The sequence below is a fragment of the Megalobrama amblycephala genome, linkage group LG3 (assembly GCF_018812025.1).
Source record: "Megalobrama amblycephala isolate DHTTF-2021 linkage group LG3, ASM1881202v1, whole genome shotgun sequence".
NCBI lineage: Eukaryota > Metazoa > Chordata > Actinopteri > Cypriniformes > Xenocyprididae > Megalobrama > Megalobrama amblycephala.
The window spans coordinates 35,532,559-35,558,436 of record NC_063046.1 but is presented as its reverse complement, the minus strand read 5'-3'; the positions used below and the strand labels follow the sequence as shown (position 1 = coordinate 35,558,436).

At 38.6% G+C, this 25,878-nt stretch overlaps 1 protein-coding gene across 1 annotated transcript in view; it reads left to right on the top strand.

Annotated features, from left to right (window-relative positions):
* The window catches only part of LOC125265197 (NACHT, LRR and PYD domains-containing protein 12-like), a 260,299-nt gene extending 234,513 nt beyond the window's left edge, over window positions 1–25,786 (top strand). The window contains exons 21-26 of the mRNA XM_048185283.1: window positions 19,363–19,526; window positions 19,638–19,811; window positions 20,134–20,307; window positions 22,861–23,034; window positions 23,193–23,351; window positions 25,429–25,786. Coding sequence (XP_048041240.1) covers window positions 19,363–19,526; window positions 19,638–19,811; window positions 20,134–20,307; window positions 22,861–23,034; window positions 23,193–23,351; window positions 25,429–25,507 — 924 coding nt within the window. The 3' untranslated portion in view covers window positions 25,508–25,786. The remainder of the gene's footprint in view (window positions 1–19,362; window positions 19,527–19,637; window positions 19,812–20,133; window positions 20,308–22,860; window positions 23,035–23,192; window positions 23,352–25,428) is intronic.
* The last annotated feature ends 92 nt before the right edge of the window (window positions 25,787–25,878 follow it).

Below are 25,878 nucleotides of genomic sequence, written 5' to 3'. Positions count from 1 at the left end.
ACATTATTTTATTTATCCACTATACTGACAAGACCTTTATGAATGATATTGGTTTACTTGTGGCCTTTTTGTGCACTTTAGATTAAATTAGACTTTGTAGATGTGACAAAATCTGAGAGTTTGTAGATGTTTAAAGAATTAGTTCACTTCAGAATTAAAATTTCCTGATAATTTACTCACTCCCATGTCACCCAAGATGTTCATGTCTTTCTTTCTTCAGTTGAAAGGAAATTAAGGTTTTTGAGGAAAACATACAGAATTTTTCTCCATATAGTGGACTTCACTGAGGGATCAACGGGTTGAAGGTCCAAATTACAGTTTCAGTGCAGCTTCAAAGAGCTCTACATGATCCCAGGAATAAGGGTCTTATCAGGGTTCCCACGCTTCTTGAAAGTACTTGAAAGTACTTGAATTTCAGACACATGGATTCAAGGCCTGGAAAGTACTTGAAAACAAATATAGGTCCTTGAAAGTGCTTGAATTAAATTTGAAATACATTTTGTTTAGAATTGTGTTATTTCAAAAATTGTCCTACAGTATATGCGCAATCAAAGACGGAACGAAACGTTGCTTATGTTCGGGGGTGGAGGGGTAGCGGGGGAAAAAAAACTTTAGCATGTAAGCTGAAGCACCGCCCTGCATGAATCGATGGAGAGCAGAGCTAATTAATAGGCCCAATGCCAGGGAAGTGCAAATTTAGTGATTCTTGGCTCGGTATCGACCTATATAAGAACTGGTTACTAAAAGTTCCAACAGATTTACATTTAGCAAGATGTTCAATTTGCAAGAAAAACATAAAATTGGATTCCATGGGGGAGTCGGCACTGAAGAGCCATGCAAAATGCGGAGGACATCAAAAGGCAATGAAGAGTCAAGCAAACGGTAAATAATCTCATAATCTCTTTTATATATGTTGTTTTTAACACTAGCTACACTTTTTTTAAAATTGTTTTTTTTTTAAATGTATTCATTTTGAGAATGATTATGTTAGTTAAGTCAGTGTTCGTTAGGAGTCTGTGTGGATACAATGAAATGCTAGCCGGATAGCTAAACTTTAGCGAAAAATATAACACGTCCTCTTTACTACTACTAGAATGTTTGCTTTATGATTTTTAAAAATATTGCTAGCAGTGAGTGTTTTCCGTCGCGGTCCTTCCCCTTAATATTCCCCTTAGTACTTTAGTAAAACGTTACACTTGCTGTATCCGAAATGAACATTATTATTTATAAAAATAATAATGAACACAGCATATTATGTACAGGCAAGTAGAAGAGCCCAAAATATGAACGTAATGCACGCTTTGAGTTAAATTCTGCGTGTCCTGTATAAGATGTGTACTGAATTTGTTCTTATAAATATTAGTCTTTAATGCATTAAATTCACACTAAGTGTTTTCTTTATTACTGTTTTCTATGGGAGGAAAACGTGTGTATCAGTGTGCATCATTATATATTTAGTATATGTAGTATCTCAAACTTTCCCGCGAGTTTGCGCTCAGATAGACGACAGTGGGCGCCCTCAGGCGACTGTTGATTATACTGCATGAATACGTTACCTGCCGTTTTTTTGTTTGTTTTTTGCCAATTATGTTATCCGTGTCTTTTTACCCAAATGCAAAATGTATTTATAATATTCTCTTTTTTTTTTTTTACCGTTTTTAATCAAATAATAATTCATAAAAAGGAAAACTAAAACTCTCCCCAGTTTCACAGCAAGGCTTAAACCTAGTCCCAGACTAAAATGCACTTTTGAGCTGTTTTAACTGAAAGCAGCTTGCAATGACAGACATTAAATATGTCAGTGCCATTGTTTTGTCTCAAGATGCACATCAGTAAAAATATTTTTTTCTAAGCCATGTTTTTAAAAGCTACTTTTATGCCCTAATTGAACTAAAGCATAATCCTGGCTTAATCTAAGCCCTGTCTGAAACCAGGCCTCAGTGTTTTAGAACAACTTTAGATCTTAGGTTAGTACCAGCATGTGTTTATTCTAGAATGGATTCCGTGTAGGGTTCAAAAGCATTATGCTATGTTTTTCACAGCTATAAACATTCAACAATTTATGCCAGTGCAACAACCTACCACCACAGGCCTCAACAATTGGGACACAGAGACAATCGCAAATTGTCAGCGTCACAAAGGAGGCAACCATGAAGGCAGAAATATTGTGGTCACTTAAAGTGACACAATCTCATTATACATTCCATTCCAGTGAACAAACACGTGAGTTTAATTTTTTAATTACAAAGTAAAGAAAATAAGTTGTTTCTTATTAATTGTAGTGGTGACAAGCTAAATAAAGGCATGCTTAAATTATTCTTTATTTATTTATTTATTTATTCAGGAAAGATAATAGTTTTTTATTTTATTTATACAGGTCAGCTTTTCTCAGCAATGTTTCCTGATAGTGAAATTGCTAAGAACTTTTCATGTGGCCAGACAAAGTGTGCCTACATATGCACTTATGGTTTAGCTCCCCATTTCAAAAGTCTTGCTCACCAACAAACTCAAATCTGGAGATGAGAACTATGTGTTGCTCTTCGACGAGTCTCTCAACCGAATGACACAATCAAAACAGTGTGACTTTCATGTCCGATTTTGGAATGGTGATCAGGTTCAGACACAATTTTTTGATATTGAGTTCATGGGGCATGCCAGAGCAGATGATCTCAAATTGGCCTTTGAGAAAGGCACTGAGGCATTGCCAAAGAAAAACATGTTGCAAATATCCATGGATGGACCAAATGTAAATTGGTCCTTTTACAAGAAGGTGGAACAGTCACTTGCTGATGAATATGGATCGAACCTCTTGAATTTGGGCAGTTGTGGTCTGCATATCGTGAATGGGGCGTTTCAGAAAGGACTTTCATCAACAGGTTGGAGGATTGATGGTTTTCTACGTGCCATATATCAGCTCCTACATGACTGCCCTGCCCGTCGAGAGGAATATCTTAAAGTCACTGAGACACAAGACGGTCTTCTTCCACTGTCATTCTGCCCAACAAGATGGGTAGAAAACACTCCTGTCTTGGAGAGAGCATTGCAGATCTTGCCAAACTTGGCCACATATGTGAGTGCTGTTGGAGGGAAAAGAACACCAAATCCTGACACCAAGTCATTTGATGAAGTCTGTCAATCACTGAAGAATCCTCTGCTGGAAGCACAAATAAATTTTGCTTTATCTGTGAGTAAGAGTGTCACCCCATTTCTAACAAAGTACCAGACTGATAAACCAATGGTGCCATTTCTGGCTGCAGATCTTCACAAGATGTTGAAGAATCTAATGTGTAGATTCATCAAACCAGAGGTCATGCAGGAAGCCAAGTCTGTAAAAAAGCTCCTGGATGTTGACATTAAATTGCCAACAAACTACATTGATTGCTCAAGTGTCGACCTTGGTTATGTCACCAATAGGATCCTAAAGGAGTTGAGGGCAAAGCAAAATGTTGGTGCAAGCACCATTATGGATTTCAGGCGGTCCTGCAGAGATGGTCTAGTTGCTATGGTTGACAAACTCCAACAGAAGTCTCCCCTGAAATACATATTGGTGAAAAATATGGGCTTTTTAGATCCTGTGAACATGGCAAATGAAGAAACAGACCAGTTGAAGGGCATGCTACGAAGAACCCTTGCCTATCTGGTAGATTAAGGGAGGATCAACGAGCAGGACTGTGATGAAATTATTCAGCAGTATGCACATTTCCTTGATGATGTTGTGCAGAAAAACCATTCTGCATTTGCTGACTTCAACTCACTTTCCGATCGAGTAGACACTCTCCTGTATACCTGCATGTCCAAAGAAAAGGAACTACAGAAACTCTGGAAAATGTGCCGTCAACTCCTGTTGCTGTCTCATGGGCAAGGGACAGTTGAGAGGGGGTTCTCTGTCAACAGAAAGATTGAAGTGGAGAACCTTGTAGAGGATACATACAGAGCTCAGAGAATGTTGTCGATCTCCGGATTGTAGGAGGAATTGAAAATGTGGCAGTTGACAAAGAACTTCTTCTATCTGTATCATGCGCAAGACAAAGATACATAGCCAGTTTGGAGGAGGAAAAAAAGAAAGAAGAAACACAAGCAAAGAATCAAAAAAGAAAAGCACTGTTTGAAGAAATTGAGGAGCTTCAATCAAAGAAAAAAAGGCTGGAGAGTGACATGAAGGCTCTTGTTGAATCAGCTGACAAATATGCTTTGAAGGCTGAAAGTACAGGGCAAGTTACTCTGATAGCAAAATCAAACTCCCTGAGACATGGCGCTAAGGAGAAAAAAGTAGAACTTGAAAAGTTGGAAAAACAGCTTAGTGAAAAACAGTTACACTTTAAAAGCAAATAAGTAATAGAGTCCTATTTTCATTTATTTATTTATTTTTGCGGATTTGCACATGTATGAGGTTTAAAATGTTCCTGAAATATTTTTCCAAAAAATATTGAAGTTTTGAGCAACTGCATGTTTGAGCGGCTGCATTCCTCTAGCTAAGGAGAAAAAAGTAGAACTTGAAAAGTTGGAAAAACAGCTTAGTGAAAAACAGTTACACTTTAAAAGCAAATAAGTAATAGAGAGTCCTATTTTCATTTTTTTTTTTTTTTTTTTTTTTTTTTTTGCGGATTTGCACATGTATGAGGTTTAAAATGTTCCTGAAATATTTTTCAAAAAAATTGAAGTTTTGAGCAACTGCATGTTTGAGCAGCTGCATTCCTCTAGCTCAAAGTTGAAAAATGTGATTTACAATAAAAAGTGAATAACAAAATAATTTTGAATGGAGTTTATTTATTAATGACTTCGATGGTCTAAATTCATGAAACCTACTCTTTTAAAATGTTATTACTAAAAAATTTTCGTGCAAAATATATTCAGATTTCTGAATATATGTGCAGGTGCATGCCCAAGCATTTTAATGAACAAAATGCAATCCTAGTTGGAAGGAAATAAATGTGTGTGAGTATATAGGAAAGAGTCTAAATGTATTTTACAGAAGTAATTTGAGATTTTATAAAATATCGGCATAATTTTGCACTTTTGGGCTTAAACGGACCCAAACAGAAAAGGTGTATTTTTTTTTTTTTTAGCCTATGTCTTCAATTTAAAGAAAAGTAAATGGAAAAAAAGAAACAAAGATAACTAAACAAAAAAAATGTGACAGAATATGACAAAATGTCTTAACACATTTCCAAAATTTGTTTCATACCATGTACTTTTGTAGAAATGTTTCTGTACCTCTTCCAGGTCAAAATGTATGCAAATGCAGTATAAGGGATAAAATGTTAAGTAGCCTACTTTAAGAGGTCTTTCGTAATGCTACATATGCTGGGTTATGACTCTGATAGGTGCTTGATATAAAATAAATGGTGCTTGAAAAAGTCCTTGAAAGTCCTTGAATCTGGTGTTCATGAAAGAGTGGGAACCCTGTCTTATCTAGAGAAACCATCGGCCATTTTCTAAGTTTAAAAAAATAATTATATATATATATATATATATATATATATATATATATACTTTTTAACCACAAATGCATATCTTGTACTGCTCTGCGATGTGCCACACATTATGTAATCATGTTGGAAAGGTCGTGCATGATGTAGGTGGAAGTACTGCGGTAGGGCAAAAAACTCTGGCTCATTTTCTCCTCCAACTTCAAAATCGTTGAACTTCCGACATCGTTGTTTTACCTTTTTTGTAAAGGGCGTTTGCATGTTTGCTTTGTAGACACTGGAACTGTACTTTTGCCTATGTCACAACTTTTTCATTGTGATTGCATAATGTGTGGCACATCGCAGAGCAGTGCAAGACGAGCATTTGTGGTTAAAAATACATTTTATTTTATTATTTTTTTTTTTTTAAGAAAATGACCAATCATTTCTCTAGATAAGACCCTTATTCCTCGTCTGGGATCATGTAGTGCTCTTTGAAACTGCAATTTGGACCTTCAACCCGTTGTACCCCAGTGAAGTCTACTATATGAGAAATTCTGCATGTTTTCCTGAAGATCTTGGATGACATAGGGGTTAGTAAATTCTAAAGTGAACTAATCCTTTAAGAGGCTGTTGTGTCGATTTATTGCAATATTGATGTGTTCAGTTTTATTTGGATTTTAGAAAATAAACATGATTTCTCATCTTACAAATTAGGGATGTACAATATGTCCTTTTCATAGCCGATTAAAGATACCGATAAACAATTAGTTCATATTTTTATATTTGTAATTTTTTATATAATCTGCAGTTTGTGCTCCCAGGAAAATAGAAAATTAAACATGCACTGATTAAACTGATATTTTAGTTGCTCTGGCCTAACTATAATAGCAGACATCAGTCCTGACTCTTCAAATGTTTTTCAACCTTTAGTGCATGAGGAAGGTATATAGACTTTAAGTCACATGTTTTTCAAATACATAATAAATAAAATACATTGACATTTGTCAACCTCAAAAAATAAACAAAAGTGCATCCTCAACAAAAATAAAGAGCATCCTCAAAAGAGCATAATGGTGTAGTTGAGATTTCTCTGAAATTACATAGTTTAACAAATAAATATGAGGGATGAGTAAGGTATATAGTCATATGTTTTTGTTTTTCTACTAACCTGGGAAAACCTGGAGCTTCTACCACGGTAAAAGGTTGTTCATCAAGGACTATAAATTTCATTACTTTGTCATTTATAGATTTAGCCTTTTTGCTGTCTCTGGGGGTCCGGGTGAATTCAAACTTCACAACAGTGGTTCCCAACCTTTTTTACACTAGGCCACCTCCTCTCTGAATCAAAACTGCACGCCCATCACCCCCCCCCCCCCCATTTTTATTTTACTGTTATTACTTTTCAACCCCATGTTATTGTTTCTTTAAAGAAGAAACTCAATATAGATTTAAACCTTTAGTTATTTTTGCAAACATACTTTGCAAACATTCTTTACAACTTAAAAATACTTACTTTGCTCAAAAATACATGAACTTAAATAAGCACAAGTCAACCTGCCATGCCTGTTAAGACCACAGGGAGATAAAGGAATTTAAAAACTATGCGGATCCATTAAAAAATATAGCTGCAAGCAGCAATTACGGGGCCAAGCAAAAAAGGCACAACAAGCCAGCCAACATGACTGGGAGCATTAGACCAGCTGCAAGTTTGAGCAATTAAAAACCTATTAAGATCATTTAAGGCAAAGGTGTTGGAAAATGATATATACAGTCAATAATAAAGATTTACTGGTTTATCACTTTCGACCAATAGGTGGAGCTGTGACCAAATGAATGTGGTATGGTCAGAATGAGGTGACAATGACACTCGCTAAGGATATGACTCCCATAAAAATAAATCAACCAGATCAAAATTTATAAGCATATGAAAAAAAAAACACTAGGTGGCGCTGGAACTACTCAGACTCCTTCAGGGCCTTGTGCTGATGACCCATACAGAGTTTCGTAACGATACGCTGATGCGTTCATAAAATACAGGATTTGAAAACAAAATTCAAAATTGCAGATGGCCAAAATGGCCGACATGAGAAAATTGGATATCATTCGACTCGGCATGATGCTCCGAATTGAAAAAGAACAACTTTATGATTTTTGGACAAACCTATCTGAAGCTATAAGCAAAAATGATGGCTATTTTTGCTATTTTATATCTCCAGACCAGTAGGTGGCGTTATGACGAAACTCAGCATATAGGCTCTGGTCTTGCTTGGAATGATATTTATGAAGTTTGGTTTAAATATGATAAAGCATTGCAGAGATACAGCCATGAGTCCAAATTGGGTGCTCTGCGTTAAATTATTTTGCGTGTTTTTTGAGAATGGTTGAGTTTATCAAAAAGCTTTTGATAGCTTTTTGCCACAATGGACTGAAGATGATCTGATTTGATTTTCATGACAATCAAATGAAGCGTCTAGGACGAGTTCGAAAAAGCAGGTTTTTCGCAAAATTCAACATGACGGACAAACCGTAAGTGGAAACGTAGCATTTTTGGTACCGTTGGACTCAGAAGGGATTCAGGAGTCTAAGGTCATGACTCTTTTGAAAATAAGTCAACCACAGTCAAAGTGATAAGCATTTGAATATTTGATTTTACCACTAGGTGGCGCTGGTGTGAAACTTCTCAGGCTCCTTTAGGGCATTGTGCTGATGACCCATACCGGGTTTTGTGACGATGTGCTAAAGCGTTCATAAAATACAGCATTTTAGCCCAAAATTCAAAATGGCCGACGGCCAAAATGTCCGACCTGTGAATATCGGATATTATTCGACTCGGCATTATGCCCTGAATCTAACAAGACCATATTTATGATTCATGGACAAAAGCATCAGAAGTTATAATCAAAAATAGCCATTTTTTGTATTTCTAGACCAGTAGGTGGCACTGCACCAAAACGCTGCAGGTTGCCTCAAGTCATGCTTGTGATGACATGTACCCAGTTTAGTCTGAATATGATAAAGCAATGTGGAGATATAGCCTCAAGTCTGACTTTGCGAGCTTTTCGTCAAATTCATTTGTGAAGTTTTCAAGAACGGTTTGTTATATCAAAAAGCTTTTGATAAGTTTTTGTCGGCATGGTCTGAAGATGATCTGGTTCAATTTTGGTGATAATCAGAGTAACGGTCTAGGAGGAGTTCGAAAAAGTAGGTTTTTTGCAAAATTCAATATGGCGGAAAAATCATAAGTCAATACCTAGCAAGTTTGGTATCATTGGACTCACCAGGGATTCAGGAGTCAAAGGTCATGACTCTTTTGAAAATAAGTTGACCACACCCATAGAGATAAGCATTTGAATATTTGATTTTACCACTAGGTGGCGCTAGTGCGAAACTTCTCAGGCTCATTCAGGGCATCGTGCTGATGACCAATACCGAGTTTTGTGACAATATGCTAATGCGTTCATAAAATACAGCATTTTAGCACAAAATTCAAAATGGCCGATGGCCAAAATGGCTGATATGGTAATATTGGTTATCAATCGACTCGGCATGATGCCCTGAATCTGACGTGACCACATTTATGATTTATGGACAAACCATTCAGAAGTTATTAGCATAAATAGCCATTTTTCATATCTCCGGACCAGTAGGTGGCACTGCGTTGAAACACTGCATGTTGCCTCAAGTCATGCTTGTGATGACTTGTATGAAGTTTGGTCAGAATACCATAAATCGTTTTGGAGATATAGCCTCAAGACTGATTTTGCGAGCTCTTTATCAAATTCATTTGTGCCCTATTCGAGAAAGGTTCGATCTATCAAAAAGATTTTGAGAAGTTTTTGCAGTCATGGTCTGAAGATGATCTAGTTCAATTTTGGTGATAATCGGAGTAATGGTCTAGGAGCAGTTAGAAAAAGTATATTTTTTGGAAAAATCAAAATGGCGGGAAAATTTTCATGACGGAAAATGCATTCAAATCGGCATGAGCCAAGGAATCAGTAGAAAAAATAATTTTGTTTCTAGCCCTTACGGTTCAAAAGTTATTAACATAAACAGAAGTTCAACTTTGCACAGCTGGTGGCGCTAGAGGGATTGAGTTAGAGACACCAAATTAGCTATAGACACAGTTCAGACTGTCCTCTATCAGTGTGCCAAATTTCATAACTTTTTACCATACGGTTCTATGGGCTGCCATAGACTCAAGAGCGGAAGAATAATAATAAATATAGCTGCGAGCAGCGATGGCGGGCCCAAGCCCGGTGGCACCGCCACCCCGGTGGCTTCAGGGCAACTGTGCACAGCGGGCAATAGGCACTTAAAACGGTTAAACATCAAAGGACTATGTCAAATTCACTCCACATTTACTGCACTACAAGGTGCCGCTATAGAGCCCCTCCTCCCTGCCCATTTTCAAAGGATTACATGTGCCAAGTTTTAACATTATTCTGATGAATTTTGAAGCAAATCAGGTAAAATAAGAGGGTGATATCAATGTATGCTGAAAGTGACACATTTTCTGCTTCCAGTTGGTGGCGCTATGACTTTGACTCACAATAGTCACATCCATGTGATCAGCCTTGTACAACGAAGACTAAGCCGAAGTTTCATCAAAATCAATTAATGTATGCAGAAGTTATAACACTTTGTTTCCCTTTTCTTGCCATAAATTCGTTGCCTCGCCACGGCCAAACCGTTTGAGATATCCAAAATCCGTTTGCAATTAAACAACTTCAATGTGTTAGCAACAAGTTAAAAAAAGCTTGGTGTAAATTGGATAAACCCTGTAGGAGTAGTAGTATAAAATTCATAGCCTGTTTTTTTTCAAAAAATTAACATTCAAACCAAAATAGCTGACTTCCTGTTGGTCGGAGCTAATGAATGTAAATTAGAAAATTGTCCGGCTTGATGAGAACAATATGTGTACCAAGTTTGGTGACTGTAGGAAAAACAAACCCCCCCACTTTTGTCAAAAGGTGGCGCTACTGAGCCCCTCCACCACGCCCATTTCTATGGCTTTGTCCATGTCTACTGGTTGACAATATTGATGTGTGTGTCGAGTTTCATGCAATTTGAAGCATGTTAAGAGCCTCAAACACTCAAGAATATTATTACAGTTTGACTGTTGCCATGGCAACAATATTTCAAATATCAAAATCCTGTCATAGGTCTACATCTGCTGTGTATTGACATTACACTGATGAAGTTTGAAGCAAATCAGGTAAAAATAAGAGGGTGATCTCAAAACATTTCAAAAAGTGATACACTTCCTGCTGCCAGTTGGTGGCGCTATAACTTTGACTCACAATAGTCACATACATGTGATCAGACTCCTATAACGAACACACTTGTGAAGTTTCATAAAGATCAATATATGTATGCAGACGTTATAACACATTTCCTGTTTCCTTTTTCGCCATAAATTCGTTGCCTCGCCACGGACAAACCGTTCGAGATATCAAAATCCCCTGGCAATTTTTAATCATCAGTGTCTTGACTTCATGCTGACCGAGTTTGGTGGCGATCGGATTAATCGTCTAGGAGGAGTATATCAAATTCCAGAGCATGCGTTTTTCAAACAACCCTTAATAGCTGACTTCCTGTTGGCGTGACGTTTAACTTAGAGCACGAAAGTTGTTTGGCCCGATGAGGTCTATATGTGTACCGAGTTTCAGACTAATACGTGCAAGCGTGTTTAATATATGGACCAAATTTTCAGACCTTTTTCAAGGGGGCGCTGTTGAGCCCCCCTGCCACGCCCGGGTACCAGCTTCTGCCCGGCCCTGTTGGCCGCGGATTCCAATGTGTGTGCCAATTTTCAAGAGTTTTTGAGCATGTTAAGGCCCCAAAAAGCCCGGAAGACGGAAAAAAAAAAAAAAAAAAAAATAATAAAAAAAAAAAAATAATAATAAATATAGCTGCGAGCAGCGATGGCGGGCCCAAGCCCGGTGCACCGCCACCCCGGTGGCTTCAGGGCAACTGTGCACAGCGGGCATAGGCACTTAAAACGGTTAAACATCAAAGGACTATGTCAAATTCACTCCACATTTACTGCACTACAAGGTGCCACTATAGAGCCCCTCCCTGCCCATTTTCAAAGGATTACATGTGCCAAGTTTTAACATTATTCTGATGAATTTTGAAGCAAATCAGGTAAAAATAAGAGGGTGATCTCAATGTATGAGTGACACATTTTCTGCTTCCAGTTGGTGGCGCTATGACTTTGAATCACAATAGTCACATCCATGTGATCAGCCTTGTACAACGAAGACTAAGCCGAAGTTTCATCAAAATCAATTAATGTATGCAGAAGTTATAACACTTTGTTTCCCTTTTCTTGCCATAAATTCGTTGCCTCGCCACGGCCAAACCGTTTGAGATATCCAAAATCCGTTTGCAATTAAACAACTTCAATGTGTTAGCAACAAGTTAAAAAAAGCTTGGTGTAAATTGGATAAACCCTGTAGGAGTAGTAGTATAAAATTCATAGCCTGTTTTTTCAAAAAATTAACATTCAAACCAAAATAGCTGACTTCCTGTTGGTCGGAGCTAATGAATGTAAATTAGAAAATTGTCCGGCTTGATGAGAACAATATGTGTACCAAGTTTGGTGACTGTAGGAAAAACAAACCCCCACTTTTGTCAAAAGGTGGCGCTACTGAGCCCCTCCACCACGCCCATTTCTATGGCTTTGTCCATGTCTACTGGTTGACAATATTGATGTGTGTGTCGAGTTTCATGCAATTTGAAGCATGTTAAGAGCCTCAAAAACACTCAAGAATATTATTACAGTTTGACCTGTTGCCATGGCAACAATATTTCAAATATCAAAAATCCTGTCATAGGTCTACATCTGCTGTGTATTGACATTACACTGATGAAGTTTGAAGCAAATCAGGTAAAAATAAGAGGGTGATCTCAAAACATTTCAAAAAGTGATACACTTCCTGCTGCCAGTTGGTGGCGCTATAACTTTGACTCACAATAGTCACATACATGTGATCAGACTCCTATAACGAACACACTTGTGAAGTTTCATAAAGATCAATATATGTATGCAGACGTTATAACACATTTCCTGTTTCCTTTTTTCTCGCCATAAATTCGTTGCCTCGCCACGGACAAACCGTTCGAGATATCAAAAATCCCCTGGCAATTTTTAATCATCAGTGTCTTGACTTCATGCTGACCGAGTTTGGTGGCGATCGGATTAATCGTCTAGGAGGAGTATATCAAATTCCAGAGCATGCGTTTTTCAAACAACCCTTAATAGCTGACTTCCTGTTGGCGTGACGTTTAACTTAGAGCACGAAAGTTGTTTGGCCCGATGAGGTCTATGTGTGTACCGAGTTTCAGACTAATACGTGCAAGCGTGTTTAATATATGGACCAAATTTTCAGACCTTTTTCAAGGGGGCGCTGTTGAGCCCCCTGCCACGCCCGGTACCAGCTTCTGCCCGGCCCTGTTGGCCGCGGATTCCAATGTGTGTGCCAATTTTCAAGAGTTTTTGAGCATGTTAAGGCCCCCAAAAAGCCCCGGAAGACGGAAAAAAAATAAAAAAAAAAAATAATAAAAAAAAAAAAAAAAAATAATAAATATAGCTGCGAGCAGCGATGGCGGCCCAAGCCCGGTGGCACCGCCACCCCGGTGGCTTCAGGGCAACTGTGCACAGCGGGCAATAGGCATTTAAAACGGTTAAACATCAAAGGACTATGTCAAATTCGCTCCACATTTACTGCACTACAAGGTGCTGCTATAGAGCCCCTCCTCCCTGCCCATTTTCAAAGTATTACATGTGCCAAGTTTTAACATTATTCTGATGAATTTTGAAGCAAATCAGGTAAAAATAAGAGGGTGATCTCAATGTATGCTAAAAGTGACACATTTTCTGCTTCCAGTTGGTGGCGCTATTACTTTGAATCACAATAGTCACATCCATGTGATCAGCCTTGTACAACGAAGACTAAGCCGAAGTTTCATCAAATCAATTAATGTATGCAGAAGTTATAACACTTTGTTTCCCTTTTCTTGCCATAAATTCGTTGCCTCGCCACGGCCAAACCGTTTGAGATATCCAAAATCCGTTTGCAATTAAACAACTTCAATGTGTTAGCAACAAGTTAAAAAAAGTTTGGTGTAAATTGGATAAACCCTGTAGGAGCAGTAGTATAAAATTCATAGCCTGTTTTTTCAAAAATTAACATTCAAACCAAAATAGCTGACTTCCTGTTGGTCGGAGCTAATGAATGTAAATTAGAAAATTGTCCGCTTGATGAGAACAATATGTGTACCGAGTTTGGTGATTGTAGGAAAAACTAACCCCCCCACTTTTGTCAAAAGGTGGCGCTACTGAGCCCCTCCACCACGCCCATTTCTATGGCTTTGTCCATGTCTACTGGTTGACAATATTGATGTGTGTGTCGAGTTTCATGCAATTTGAAGCATGTTAAGAGCCTCAAAAACACTCAAGAATATTATTACAGTTTGACCTGTTGCCATGGCAACAATATTTCAAATATCAAAAATCCTGTCATAGGTCTACATCTGCTGTGTATTGACATTACACTGATGAAGTTTGAAGCAAATCAGGTAAAAATAAGAGGGTGATCTCAAAACATTTCAAAAAGTGATACACTTCCTGCTGCCAGTTGGTGGCGCTATAACTTTGACTCACAATAGTCACATCCATGTGATCAGACTCCTATAACGAACACACTCGTGAAGTTTCATAAAGATCAATATATGTATGCAGACGTTATAACACATTTCCTGTTTCCTTTTTCTCGCCATAAATTCGTTGCCTCGCCACGGCCAAACCGTTCGAGATATCAAAAATCCCTGGCAATTTTTAATCATCAGTGTCTTGACTTCATGCTGACCGAGTTTGGTGGCGATCGGATTAATCGTCTAGGAGGAGTATATCAAATTCCAGAGCATGCGTTTTTCAAACAACCCTTAATAGCTGACTTCCTGTTGGCGTGGTGTTTAACTTAGAGCACGAAAGTTGTTCGGCCCGATGAGGTCTATATGTGTACTGAGTTTCATACTAATACGTGCAAGCGTGTTTAATATATGGACCAAATTTTCAGACTTTTTTCAAGGGGGCGCTGTCGAGCCCCCCTGCCACGCCCGGGTACCAGCCTCTCCGGCGTCCTAATGGCCGCGGATTCCAATGTGTGTGCCAATTTTCAAGAGTTTTTGAGCATGTTAAGGCCCCCAAAAAGCCCCGGAAGACGGAAAAAAAAAAAAAAAAAAAAAAAAAAAAAAAAAAATAATAATAATCCTTAGAAGAACAAGAGGGCCCTGCGCGAATTTCGCTTGGCCCTAATAATCCTTAGAAAAACAAGAGGCCCTGCGCGAATTTTCGCTTGGGCCCTAATAAGAAGAAGAAAACTAACGGAAACAATAGGTGCCTCCGCACCTTCGGTGCTTGGCCCCTAATTATTGACATATAACACCACTGATCCTCTCAAACTTCTCCAAAACACGCTTGTTCGGTGAGCATCCGTTATAAAACATTCACAGTACATTCATTTTGACAACTACGCAAATATATTGAACTGTGTTCATGCAGAAATAAATTAATTAAATGTATTTTTAATTAATTTAATTTATTAAATGTAATGTATTAATAATTACATGAAGCAATTATATTAATATATTAATTTTAATTTATGTTGCACTTACCTGGAGGATCACTGAGGCCCCTTAGTGGGCCGTGGCCCACAGGTTGAGAACCACTGCCTCACAAGAATCAAAAATGGGCTACTTTCCCATAGACTGCAGACCGTATACGTCTTGAGCTGTCGTGATCTTGGCGCTCTGTGGCGTGACTGACACATCGCTGTAGCACTTCAGTTCGCACGTGAACCAATCATCTCTTCCACTTTACAACAAGAAATAAACATGAATAAATATCCGAAGGTATGTTGAAAGATATAGTACAACTTACATAAAATCCATATCATGTCACATTAATCAATCAGTGTTTCAACTGTGGAACAGCTTGTAAAAATGTGACATTTACCTTCATATTTACCTCAGAAAAGCAGTTCAATGTCTGAAAACTTGTTAGTCAGCTAAAAGTGAACTTTGAGATGAGCATTTTGATATGTATCCACTGTGGCTAGGCTATTGCATATTTATTGTACTTAACGTGCTTCAATATTGAATGTATAAATCCGTTTTATGACAGCCACCATTTAAATGTTTAGGCCTATATAAAAAATGAGTAGAAACGTAATTATGCCATCATAAAATGTATTATAATGTTGTTATAAAAACGTATTTGTGTAATTTATATTTAAGTAGCTTACAAATCAATTAATTTTAACCTTTAATAATATAATGATGTACCGACTGTATAGTTTACAGCATTAGTTGAGAGAGATTTTTTTCTTTGAGGAAATTTGCCATGTACTCCACCTGATAGGCCCCAGATTAATCAATATTGAATTGAAGGTAATCACATTAAAATCAAATTGCAAGCTTCTGAATCAAAATCAAATCCAATTGTGACAATGCCCAGCCCTAGTGTCAATATTTTTTTTTTTTAAGCAAATGTGTTTTTTGACTTTTTTTCTTGTCAGTGCACCAGAATGCTTAGTTTACATGTTAAAATCATTAAAACAAAAATCTCAGAAACTCCCCTACTACTATTGTAAACATGTCATCTTTTTCACCACTTTGGAGTTTGCAGGTATGAAAATGACAAATAGATGGATAAAGAGAATAGAAATTGAAAAAAGAAAAGTAAAATATATAAAGTGCTACTATTACTGGGTCAAGTGTTGACGAAAAAGATATGTCTTTAGCAGTTTTTTTTTTAAAATGGCTAAAGATTCAGCTGCTCGGATAGAGCGTGGCAGGTCATTCCACCAGCCAGGAACAGACCCGGAGAAGGGTTCCGTGAGAGTGATTTTGTGCCTCTTTGTGATGGCACCACAAGGCACCATTCACTTGCAGAACGCAAGCTTTCTGGAGGGCGCATAAGTCTGAAGTAGTGAGTTAAGGTATAGCAGGTGCAGAGCCAGCAGGTCGTTCTGTAGGCAAACATCAGAGCCTTGAATTGGATAGGAGCAGCTACTGGCAGCCAATGCAGACTGATGGAAGAGAGGAAGACCAATCTTGCTGCAGTGTTCTGGATCAGTTGTAGAGGCTTGACAGTGCCTGCTGGAAGGCCTGCTGGAAGGCCTGCTGGAAGGGCTGCTGGAAGGACAGCCAAGAGAGCATTACAGTAGTCCAGTCTGGATAGAACAAGAGCTTGGACATCTTCCTGATGTTGTACAAGGCAAATCTGCAGGACCAGGTTGTTGTAGCAACATGATCTGTGAAGCTTAAACAATCATCCATCACCAGTTTAAGGTTCCTAGGTCTCCTGGAAGGAGTTATGGTTTACGACCCAAGTTGAATGGAAAGATTATGATGAAGTGTTGGGTTGGCACCGACCACAAGCAGTTCCATTTTTGCAAGGTTGAGTTTAGGATATCTGCTCTGAGCGCCGAGGCGTTAATTTCTACACTTCACCATGCACAGCAGGCTAGATGAGAATCACCGCTGAATGCATCCTCACACCAGCAGAGAGACCTCCCACGACGAGCTGCATTCAAAGCAATTACAATTGCTGTTTTCAGAGATGATCTCCTTTTACACTGTGTGCAGAATTATTAGGCAAGTTGATTTTCTGATCATATTTTTTTTCTAAGCACATTTTACCAATTCCAATCCACATCAATCTTAATAACTACTATTAATATTGTTTTTAATCATTTATAAGTGATATATAATTGTTCATGAAGGCTGGAAATGAAAAATGCCTTATATTCAGGTGTGCAGAATTATTAGGCAGGTTTGCTTTTACAGGCAAAATGAGCCAAAAAAGAGATTTAACTCAGACTGAAAAGTCAAAAATTATTAAATACTCATGAGAAGGACGCAATACTAATGCAATACTAGAAATTGCAAAGTTAAAGCATGACCAAGGGAAAGCAAAATGCTCATTGGGTCAGCGGGGTCATACAAAATCAGGTGGAAAAGAAAAGACACATGTTAACTGCAAAAGAGTTAAGAATTAAGGTGAAGAATTAAGTGTGAAACCATCAGGAACCCTTTAGTCTCCACCGCCACCATTTTCCAGAACTGCAACCTACCTGGAGTCTTCAGAAGTGCAAGGTGCCAGGATCTCAGAGATTTAGGTTAGCTAAATAATCCTAAAAAATGACCCACACTTAATAAGAATCACAAGCTGAAGTGTTGTGAAATACATGAAGACTGGGTTTTTATAGGCTTTATAGACAGACAGCTTGAGAGTGACTCCTGAAGGACCAGCACCACATCCTCTTGTACCACTGTTTGAAGAATTTATCTTCCAGAATCTGGCAGTAAAGTGTGGAGTTCACTTTTAGTCCCTCTCTAATCCTGAAATATCCGTCTTGCAGAGATGGACTAAAAATGATCTTCCAAAACTTACTACCAGATTCTGGAAGATAAATTCTTCAAACAGTGGTAAAAGAGGATGTGGTGCTGGTCCTTCAGGAGTCACTCTCAATCTGTCTGTCTATAAGGCCTATAAAAACCCAGTCTTCATGTATTTTATAACACTTCCACTTGTGATTCTTATTAAAAGCGGGTCATTTTTTAGGATTCTTTAGCTAACCTAAGTCTCTGAGATCTTGACACCTTGCACTTCTGGAGACTCCAGGTAGGTTGCAGTTCTGGAAAATGGTGGCGCTGGAGACTAAAGGGTTCCTGATGGTTTCACACTTAATTCTTCACCTTAATTCTTAACTCTTTTGCAGTTAACATGTGTCTTTTCTTTTCCACCTGTTTTTGTATGACCCCGCTGACCCAATGAGCATTTTGCTGTCCATTGGTCATGCTTTAACTTTGCAATTTCTAGTATTGCATTAGTATTGCGTCCTTCTTGTGAGTATTTAATAATTTTTGACTTTTCAGTCTGAGTTAAATCTCTTTTTTGGCTCATTTTGCCTGTAAAAGCAAACCTGCCTAATAATTCTGCACACCTGAATATAAAGCGTTTTTCATTTCCAGCCTTCATGAACAATTATATATCACTTATAAATGATTAAAAACATTATTAATAGTAGTTATTAAGATCGATGTGGATTGAAATTGGTAAAATGTGCTTGGAAAAAAAATATGATCAGAAAGTCAGCTTGCCTAATAATTCTGCACACAGTGTAGTAATTAAAATTGCTGTTTGATCTTTCTGAAAGAATGAATTATTTAAAGGATGATTGGAATGAGCAATCGCTGTCACAACCGCTCTGCCCCAAAGCAAAATATGAAGTGAGTAATGCCTTTCATATTTATACCCGTATGCCCGGGTATTTGTGATTTGGCATTCAAATCTCACTGACCAATATACATTGATTCTTTTAGTTACCACTTGGAGGTGACTGGGCTCCCAGGCGAGTCCCCATTATGTCATTATCAACGTAACATCGAATGTGACTGACTGAATGGGAACTAATGTTAACAGATGCTGCATTTGATTAAACAAAATCAGTAGTAAATGTTGAAATTATAACTTAAATTATTAAATGTTGTACTAGTGTTGTTCATCATTAGTTAATGTTAACTTATGTAGTTTACTAATGTTAACAAATGAAACCTTATTGTAAAGTGTTAGCAAGTCGACAATGTGTCTGAGAACAACAGACATAAACACATTTGTCCCAGTGAACAAACCAAGAGTGACATTAACACTGAAGAACCTTAACGATTATGTTAACTTAATGCGTAAAGATTTTCAACCTTTGTATTGTTACAATGTTGGAAGTGTATTTAAATTAACAATGTGCCTTTCTCTGTGTTACCTGCACTGGATATCACAGTTTGTTTGTCAGCAAAAGTCTGCAGGATGATGCAAAACATTAGTTGATCATCATAGATCTGAACTATTGACGTTTCTCTTTCTGTCTTCAGTCTGTGGGATTGCAGTATTACAGAGAAACAGTGTCTCATCCTGACTTCAGCTCTGAAATTAAACCCATCACACCTGAGAGAGCTGGACCTCAGTAGGAATAAAATAGAAAACAAAGGAATGAATCACTTATGTGATGTACTGAAGGATTCACACTGTAACCTGGAGAGATTGAGGTGAGAAACATTCACATACAATAATCAAAATGCTTAAAATCACTTCAACAGTTTAAACTAAAACATTTTATACTCAGTATCTCATGATGAGCTCTCTTTCTCCTAATGTAGGTTAATACGCTGTGATATGACAGATGAAGGTTGTTCTGATGTGACTTCAGCTCTAAAATTAAACTCATCACACCTGAGAGAGCTGGACCTCACATGGAATAAACTAGGAAACTCTGCAGTGAAAAACCTCAGTGATCTACTTATGGACCCACAATGCAAGCTGGAAAAACTAAAGTTAGTATCATTATGCTGCAATTTAGTCACTAGGGCTCAATTATAGCAGTGTACTTCATTAGATTTCTCCTATTGGTCACATTTTATGTTTTTGTTTAGTAAGTAATTGTTTAATTTCAAGCATCTTATACAATGTACTGATTGTGTACATGCATAAATCTGTTTTTACAACAGAGAATAAAGAAAAGAGATCAAATAAATGAAACAAAAGAAACATTATTTTACAGCATAAAGAAATACTGTGACTGAGTTTCAAAACGGACTATAAAACTAAATAATCAACATAGATCCGAGTCATTTTCCTTTCTCTTTCTGTCTTCAGTCTGTGTGAATGCAGTATTACAGAGAAACAGTGTGTCATCCTGACTTCAGCTCTGAAATCAAACCCATCACACCTGAGAGAGCTGGACCTGAGCAGGAATAAACTAGGAGATTCTGGATTGAAAAACCTCAGTGATCTACTGATGAACCCACAATGCAAGCTGGAAAAACTACCGTTAGTATAATTATACTATATAATTATATATAATAATGCCGTTACTATGTGATTTAAAGTTTGCTGTTTAGTTAATTTTAAGACAACAGGGCTCAAGTTACATTGTTTATGCCGTAGCGTTGCATATTCTTTTCTTTGCCATTGGTTACAATTAAAATTAGATGTCTAACAAGTAAATAATAGCATTTAGAGCATTTGATAAAATATACTGATTGTGTACATATTTTTCTGCAGAAATATCATGAGATTTGCATCTGCTGCTACAATAAACTAATTAGATAAAGAAACTGTTTTAAAAATTAAAGAGAGAGAGAGAAAAAAAAAAACAGTTTCCATCAGACTGTCACAGTTGGTAGCAAACACCAGGCGAAACGAAGGAGAGTTGAAGAATACAGGCTTTAATGATAACATGTAGAACTAACACAGCCTTACACTGATGAGAATGGACGAGGAATGAGGATGAACACAGGGCTTAAATACATGTAGCAAACAAAGGGAACTTAACAAAGTGATGAGATAATAGGACACAGGTGAAACAGATGAACTAATGAACAGAACGGGGAAACTAGGTCACAGGGGAAAATGGAAACATGAGGATTTGTTCGCCCCCTTCCGGATAGGCGTGTCCTCGCGCTGTAAGAGTCCAACAGAGGAGGGAGGGAGGGGGTTCTGGAGGAGGGCGGAGTAAAATAAAGACACAAAAGAAAAGAGTCCATGGAACAGAAACTATAGTCCAAGGGGGCGTGGAGGGTGGGAGGAGCCAGGGGGAGCCAGGATGGCGATCCATGGCGGAGTCGAGGGAGGGAGGAGCCATGGTGTAATACTCCTCGACGAAACCATGGGGACGAATGATGGAGATGAAGCCGATGGAGAAGGAGCCTAGAGCACAGATGGATGGCCGACGACCAGGCACAACACTGCAGGCTTCGGAGGCCGCGAGGGAGGCGTGGCAACGATACCTTGAGGAAGAGCCGGGGTGCCAGAGGTCTGAGGTGGAACCGGAGTGAAAGAAGACAGAGGCGGAACCGGAGGGAGCCGTAGGGGTGGAGAGGCGTCGTGTAGCAGACAACTCGTAAGTCCGTGGCAAAGGCGTGGCGACGTCCGTCCAAGGTGTAGCCGGAGGTTCAAGGGAGCCTGGTGTAGCCGAATGAGGGGGGGAGGAGCCATGGCGGAGGAGTCTGGACGACGAGCCGAGGTGGACTGGATCGGAGGCAAGAGGCGGAGCTAAGGGGCCCAGGTATCCAGACGGCGCTGTTGAACGGCTGGCCCGAGGTGGATCCACACCGCAGAGGGCTGGTAGAGGAGATACTGAGGTGCCAGCGTGAGACAGCGGCGACTGGGCAGAGGAACTGAATGATAACTGGAGAGGAGGTGGGCGAGGGAGGTTGGGAGGGAACACAGTAGACACAGAGCTGGGCGGAACCAACAGGGAGACGGACAGTTCTAGGCTGGACGGGACCAGCGGGGATACGGGCAGTTCTAGGCTGGACGGGACCAGCGGGGATAGGAGACACAGGGGATCCTCCTCTTCACTACAGTCCTCATAAAAAGAAAGCAAATAGTCCAGCGCTTGCTCACCCTCTGTGGTGGGAATGTGGGCGGGGCTCCATCCCCTCAAACTCCACAAGGACTCCCACGTTGGCGCACGTTGTAGCCGGCTCACACACCTGGTCAGACGTCTGTCCTCGGGACTCCAGTTCTGAGGCGACGTGGCGCTCGGTCCCACTTGTCAGCTCTGGCTTTATTTATATAGCGCTTTTTATTCCTTGCGGCAGGCTGATTCCTTGTGGCACCTCCATATGCGGTGGGCTCTGGCTTGTAGTCCGTGTCACTGGGTGAAGGCAAGCTGAACTCTGCATGGGGAGCGGGACTGGTGACTTCTTCAGTGACGTCGATGGTGAATGGAGAATCACAGTTCACCAGCACCCACTCCATGTACTCAGCGAAATTCCCCCGAGGACCCACAGCAGGCTGCCGAGCTTTTGACTTTGTGCTGAGGCTTAAATAGAAAAAAACACTCAGCGTTTCATCCAGGATGTTGGTACAGCACGCCAGATCTAAAAACCTTTGGGTGTGGGTCTCGAGGGACTGCTGCTCTTGGTCGAGGTATAGCAGCTGGACAGCAGTATCGGTAGTCCATATCGGTATAGGTCCGGTCTTCTGTCACAGTTGGTAACAAACACCAGGCGAAACGAAGGAGAGTTGAAGAATACAGGCTTTAATGATAACATGTAGAACTAACACAACCTTACACAGACGAGAACGGATGAGGAATGAGGATGAACACAGGGCTTAAATACGTAACAATCAAAGGGAACTTAACAAGGTGATGAGATAATAGGACACAGGTGAACTAATGAACAGAACGGGGAAACTAGGTCACAGGGGAAAATGGAAACATGAGGATTTGTAACAGACACAACTAGTGTGACACAATTACAAGCAGTGGGAACTATAGATTATATGACAGACTTCACGCCAACTGTAGCACTTTAATAAGGATGATCTTCATAGATCTGAGCCATTTTTTTTTCCTTCTCTTTCTGTCTTCAGTCTGTGTCAATGTAGTATTACAGAGAAACAGTGTCTCATCCTGGCTTCAGCTTTGAAATCAAACCCGTCACACCTGAGAGAGCTGGACCTCAGTGAGAATCAAATAACAAACACAGGATTGAAGCACATATGTGACATACTGAAGGATTCACACTGTAAACTAGAAAGATTAAGGTCAGTAACTTTCACATACAAGAATCAAAATCACTTCAACAGTTTAAACCAAAACAATGCAGTCAGTATCTCACAATGAGCCTGAGCCACATTATTTTTGTTTGCAATTCTTCAAATTAATGATTTGTAAGAGGATCTGTTTGTTTGTCTCTTTCTAGCCTAATGAACTGTGGCATTTCAGATGTTTCTTCTTTAACTGAGTCTTTGACAAACACAAAAGCACTGCAGTTCTTAAAAGAGCTTAATCTTATAAACAATAAAATAAGAGACTCAAAGCAGCTCAGAGATGTGATACAAGACTCAAACTGTAAACTGAGGTGAGTTACCATTACTTTGTGATATTAAAGATATCTTCTTTCACCTCTGATATGTGAAAAAATTCTGTCAACTTTTTGTGAAATTATTTGCACCTAAGTGTTTGTTTCAGAATTAAATGTAAAGTTGATTAAAATGTTTAACACAAAGGAGGAAGGAGAATAAAGGCACACTGTCACAGCTTTATACAACAACACTGCTTTATAAATTGTATCAGTAGTAGTGAATCATTTCAATGTGAAAATAGTCTTGGTCAGATTGTAGGAAAACGCTGGAAAATCAGTGCAGATTCCATCTTCAGCTTACTGCCGTTCAGCCTCACATGATCATCGTCTTTGTCTCTTGTGCGTTTACTTTGACAAGCAGCATGTCACAGTACTTTACACTTACTTTACTTTCAGTTATTTACTAAGACCACTACAAACATGTTTGAACTGGGGGACAAACAGATTTAACTAGTAGAAATTTAAATGACAGGGTTTTTTTTTTTTTTTTTAGTATTTGCTCCCTGTGGTTTATTACATAAGCCATTCACTCAGCTCCTTTACAGCGACTCAATATGAGTCACACAAACAGACAAACGTAATTTGTGTTCTAAATGTATTATTAAAATAACAATAATAACAATATATATGCAAGATCATGTAATGATCTGTAATGGTCAGTAATTAATCTGATTATAGGAATTTAATGTAACTTCCCACTGAGCAAATTACGTCCAGAAGACGTCTTTTTCAGGTCTTGTCTCAGGTTGAAAAGACGTCCACTGAGGGGCCAGAATGAAAGTTTTTATGACGTCTTTTTTGGATGTCTTCTGGACATCCGATATAGACGAACACGCAGAATCACCAAAGGAGAAAAATCACAATTTTTAAGCCACCATCGTGGAGATGAGTGTTTGCTTTAGTTGGGCTCTTGACCCTTGACATTTTATATTAGAGTTTGTTTGGGCAGTTAACTGAGTCATAACAGCCAGACAAGTAAAGAGAAATGATCAGGTGTTGGTTATGTTTCACATAATCATTATTAGACCTGAATCACTGAACTCATTTAGAGCCCAATCTCTGAGTTAGATTTACATTATTGATTACAGCATCACTGTGATTCTACAGCACAAGATCAGCTTTATCAATATAATCTGAAGGATTTCACAAACAGTTGTTCTGAGCAAAAAAAAAAAAAAAAATTTCTCTTAGGCACACACAGACATCAAGAATCAGCCTGTGAATCTCAACAACGGTGACAAGCAACATATTCTGATCAACAGATCAACTCTGAACATTAGAAAACAAGCTACTAAAAAGTCACATAAAAAGAACAAAATAAAATATGAGAATAAAGGAAATTACTAAAACAATTAAGCTCATAATTTATTCATGCAGCAATGCATGATGGGAGCCATGGATGAATTTTGATTGGTTGCTCCCAGAATGCACTGCAACATGCTTTTTGATGGTCACCACTGTTGAGATTCACAGGATGATTCTTGATGTCTGTGTGCGCCTAAATTAGAAGCTTTTTTTTTTGTTCAACACACCTTTTCTGAAATCATGTGAATCACATTGATAAAGCTGATCTTGTGCTGTAGAATCACCGTGATGCTGTAATCAATAATGTAAATCTAACTCAGAGATTGGGCTCTAGATGAGTTCAGTGATTCAGGTCAAACAATGATTATGTGAAAACATAACCAACACCTGATCATTTCTCTTTACTTGTCTGGCTGTTATGACTCAGTTAACTGCCCAAACAAACTCTAATATTAATAAGGCAAGGGTCAAGAGCCCAACTAAAGCAAACACTCATCTCCACGATGGTGGCTTAAAAATTGTGATTTTTCTCCTTTGGTGATTCTGCGTGTTCGTCTATATCGGATGTTCAGAAGACGTCCAAAAAAGACGTCATAAAAACTTTCATTCTGGCCCCTCAGTGGACGTCTTTTCAACCTGAGACAAGACCTGAAAAAGACGTCTTCTGGACGTAATTTGCTCAGTGGGTTCTTTTTACTCAAAATATTGTAACTAATTCATACTTGTTCCACTAAACACTGATTGTTTTCTCTTCTTTTCCACCTTACAGAGATGATAGAGAACAATCACCAGATGTCTATGATAGAGATCAGTCCCCAAAACACTCTGATGGTTGCTTTATATCATAGTTTGAAAGCATCATGAGAGGAGCAGTGATTATCCAGTAATCCACAGAAGGGCTTGTGTCTATGAGGAGAAATAAATGTGTGATAAATGTGAATTTATACACAATAATGTATACATGTGTTTTACACTTATTATTATTATTATTATTATTATTTGAACATTAAGGGAACATTCCATTTTTATAATTTTGGTAATGTTACATTCAATAACATTATGGGAATGTTGAATGTTTGAATGCTCTCTGAATATTCTAAAACATGAAACATTTAATCCTTAAGGGTCCTTCGGGACATTTGTTTTTCCTTTTTTTTCCAAGATATTGAAATTGGATGTTTTTTTAGAAATAAATGATTACTCTGTCTCCTACTTTGTC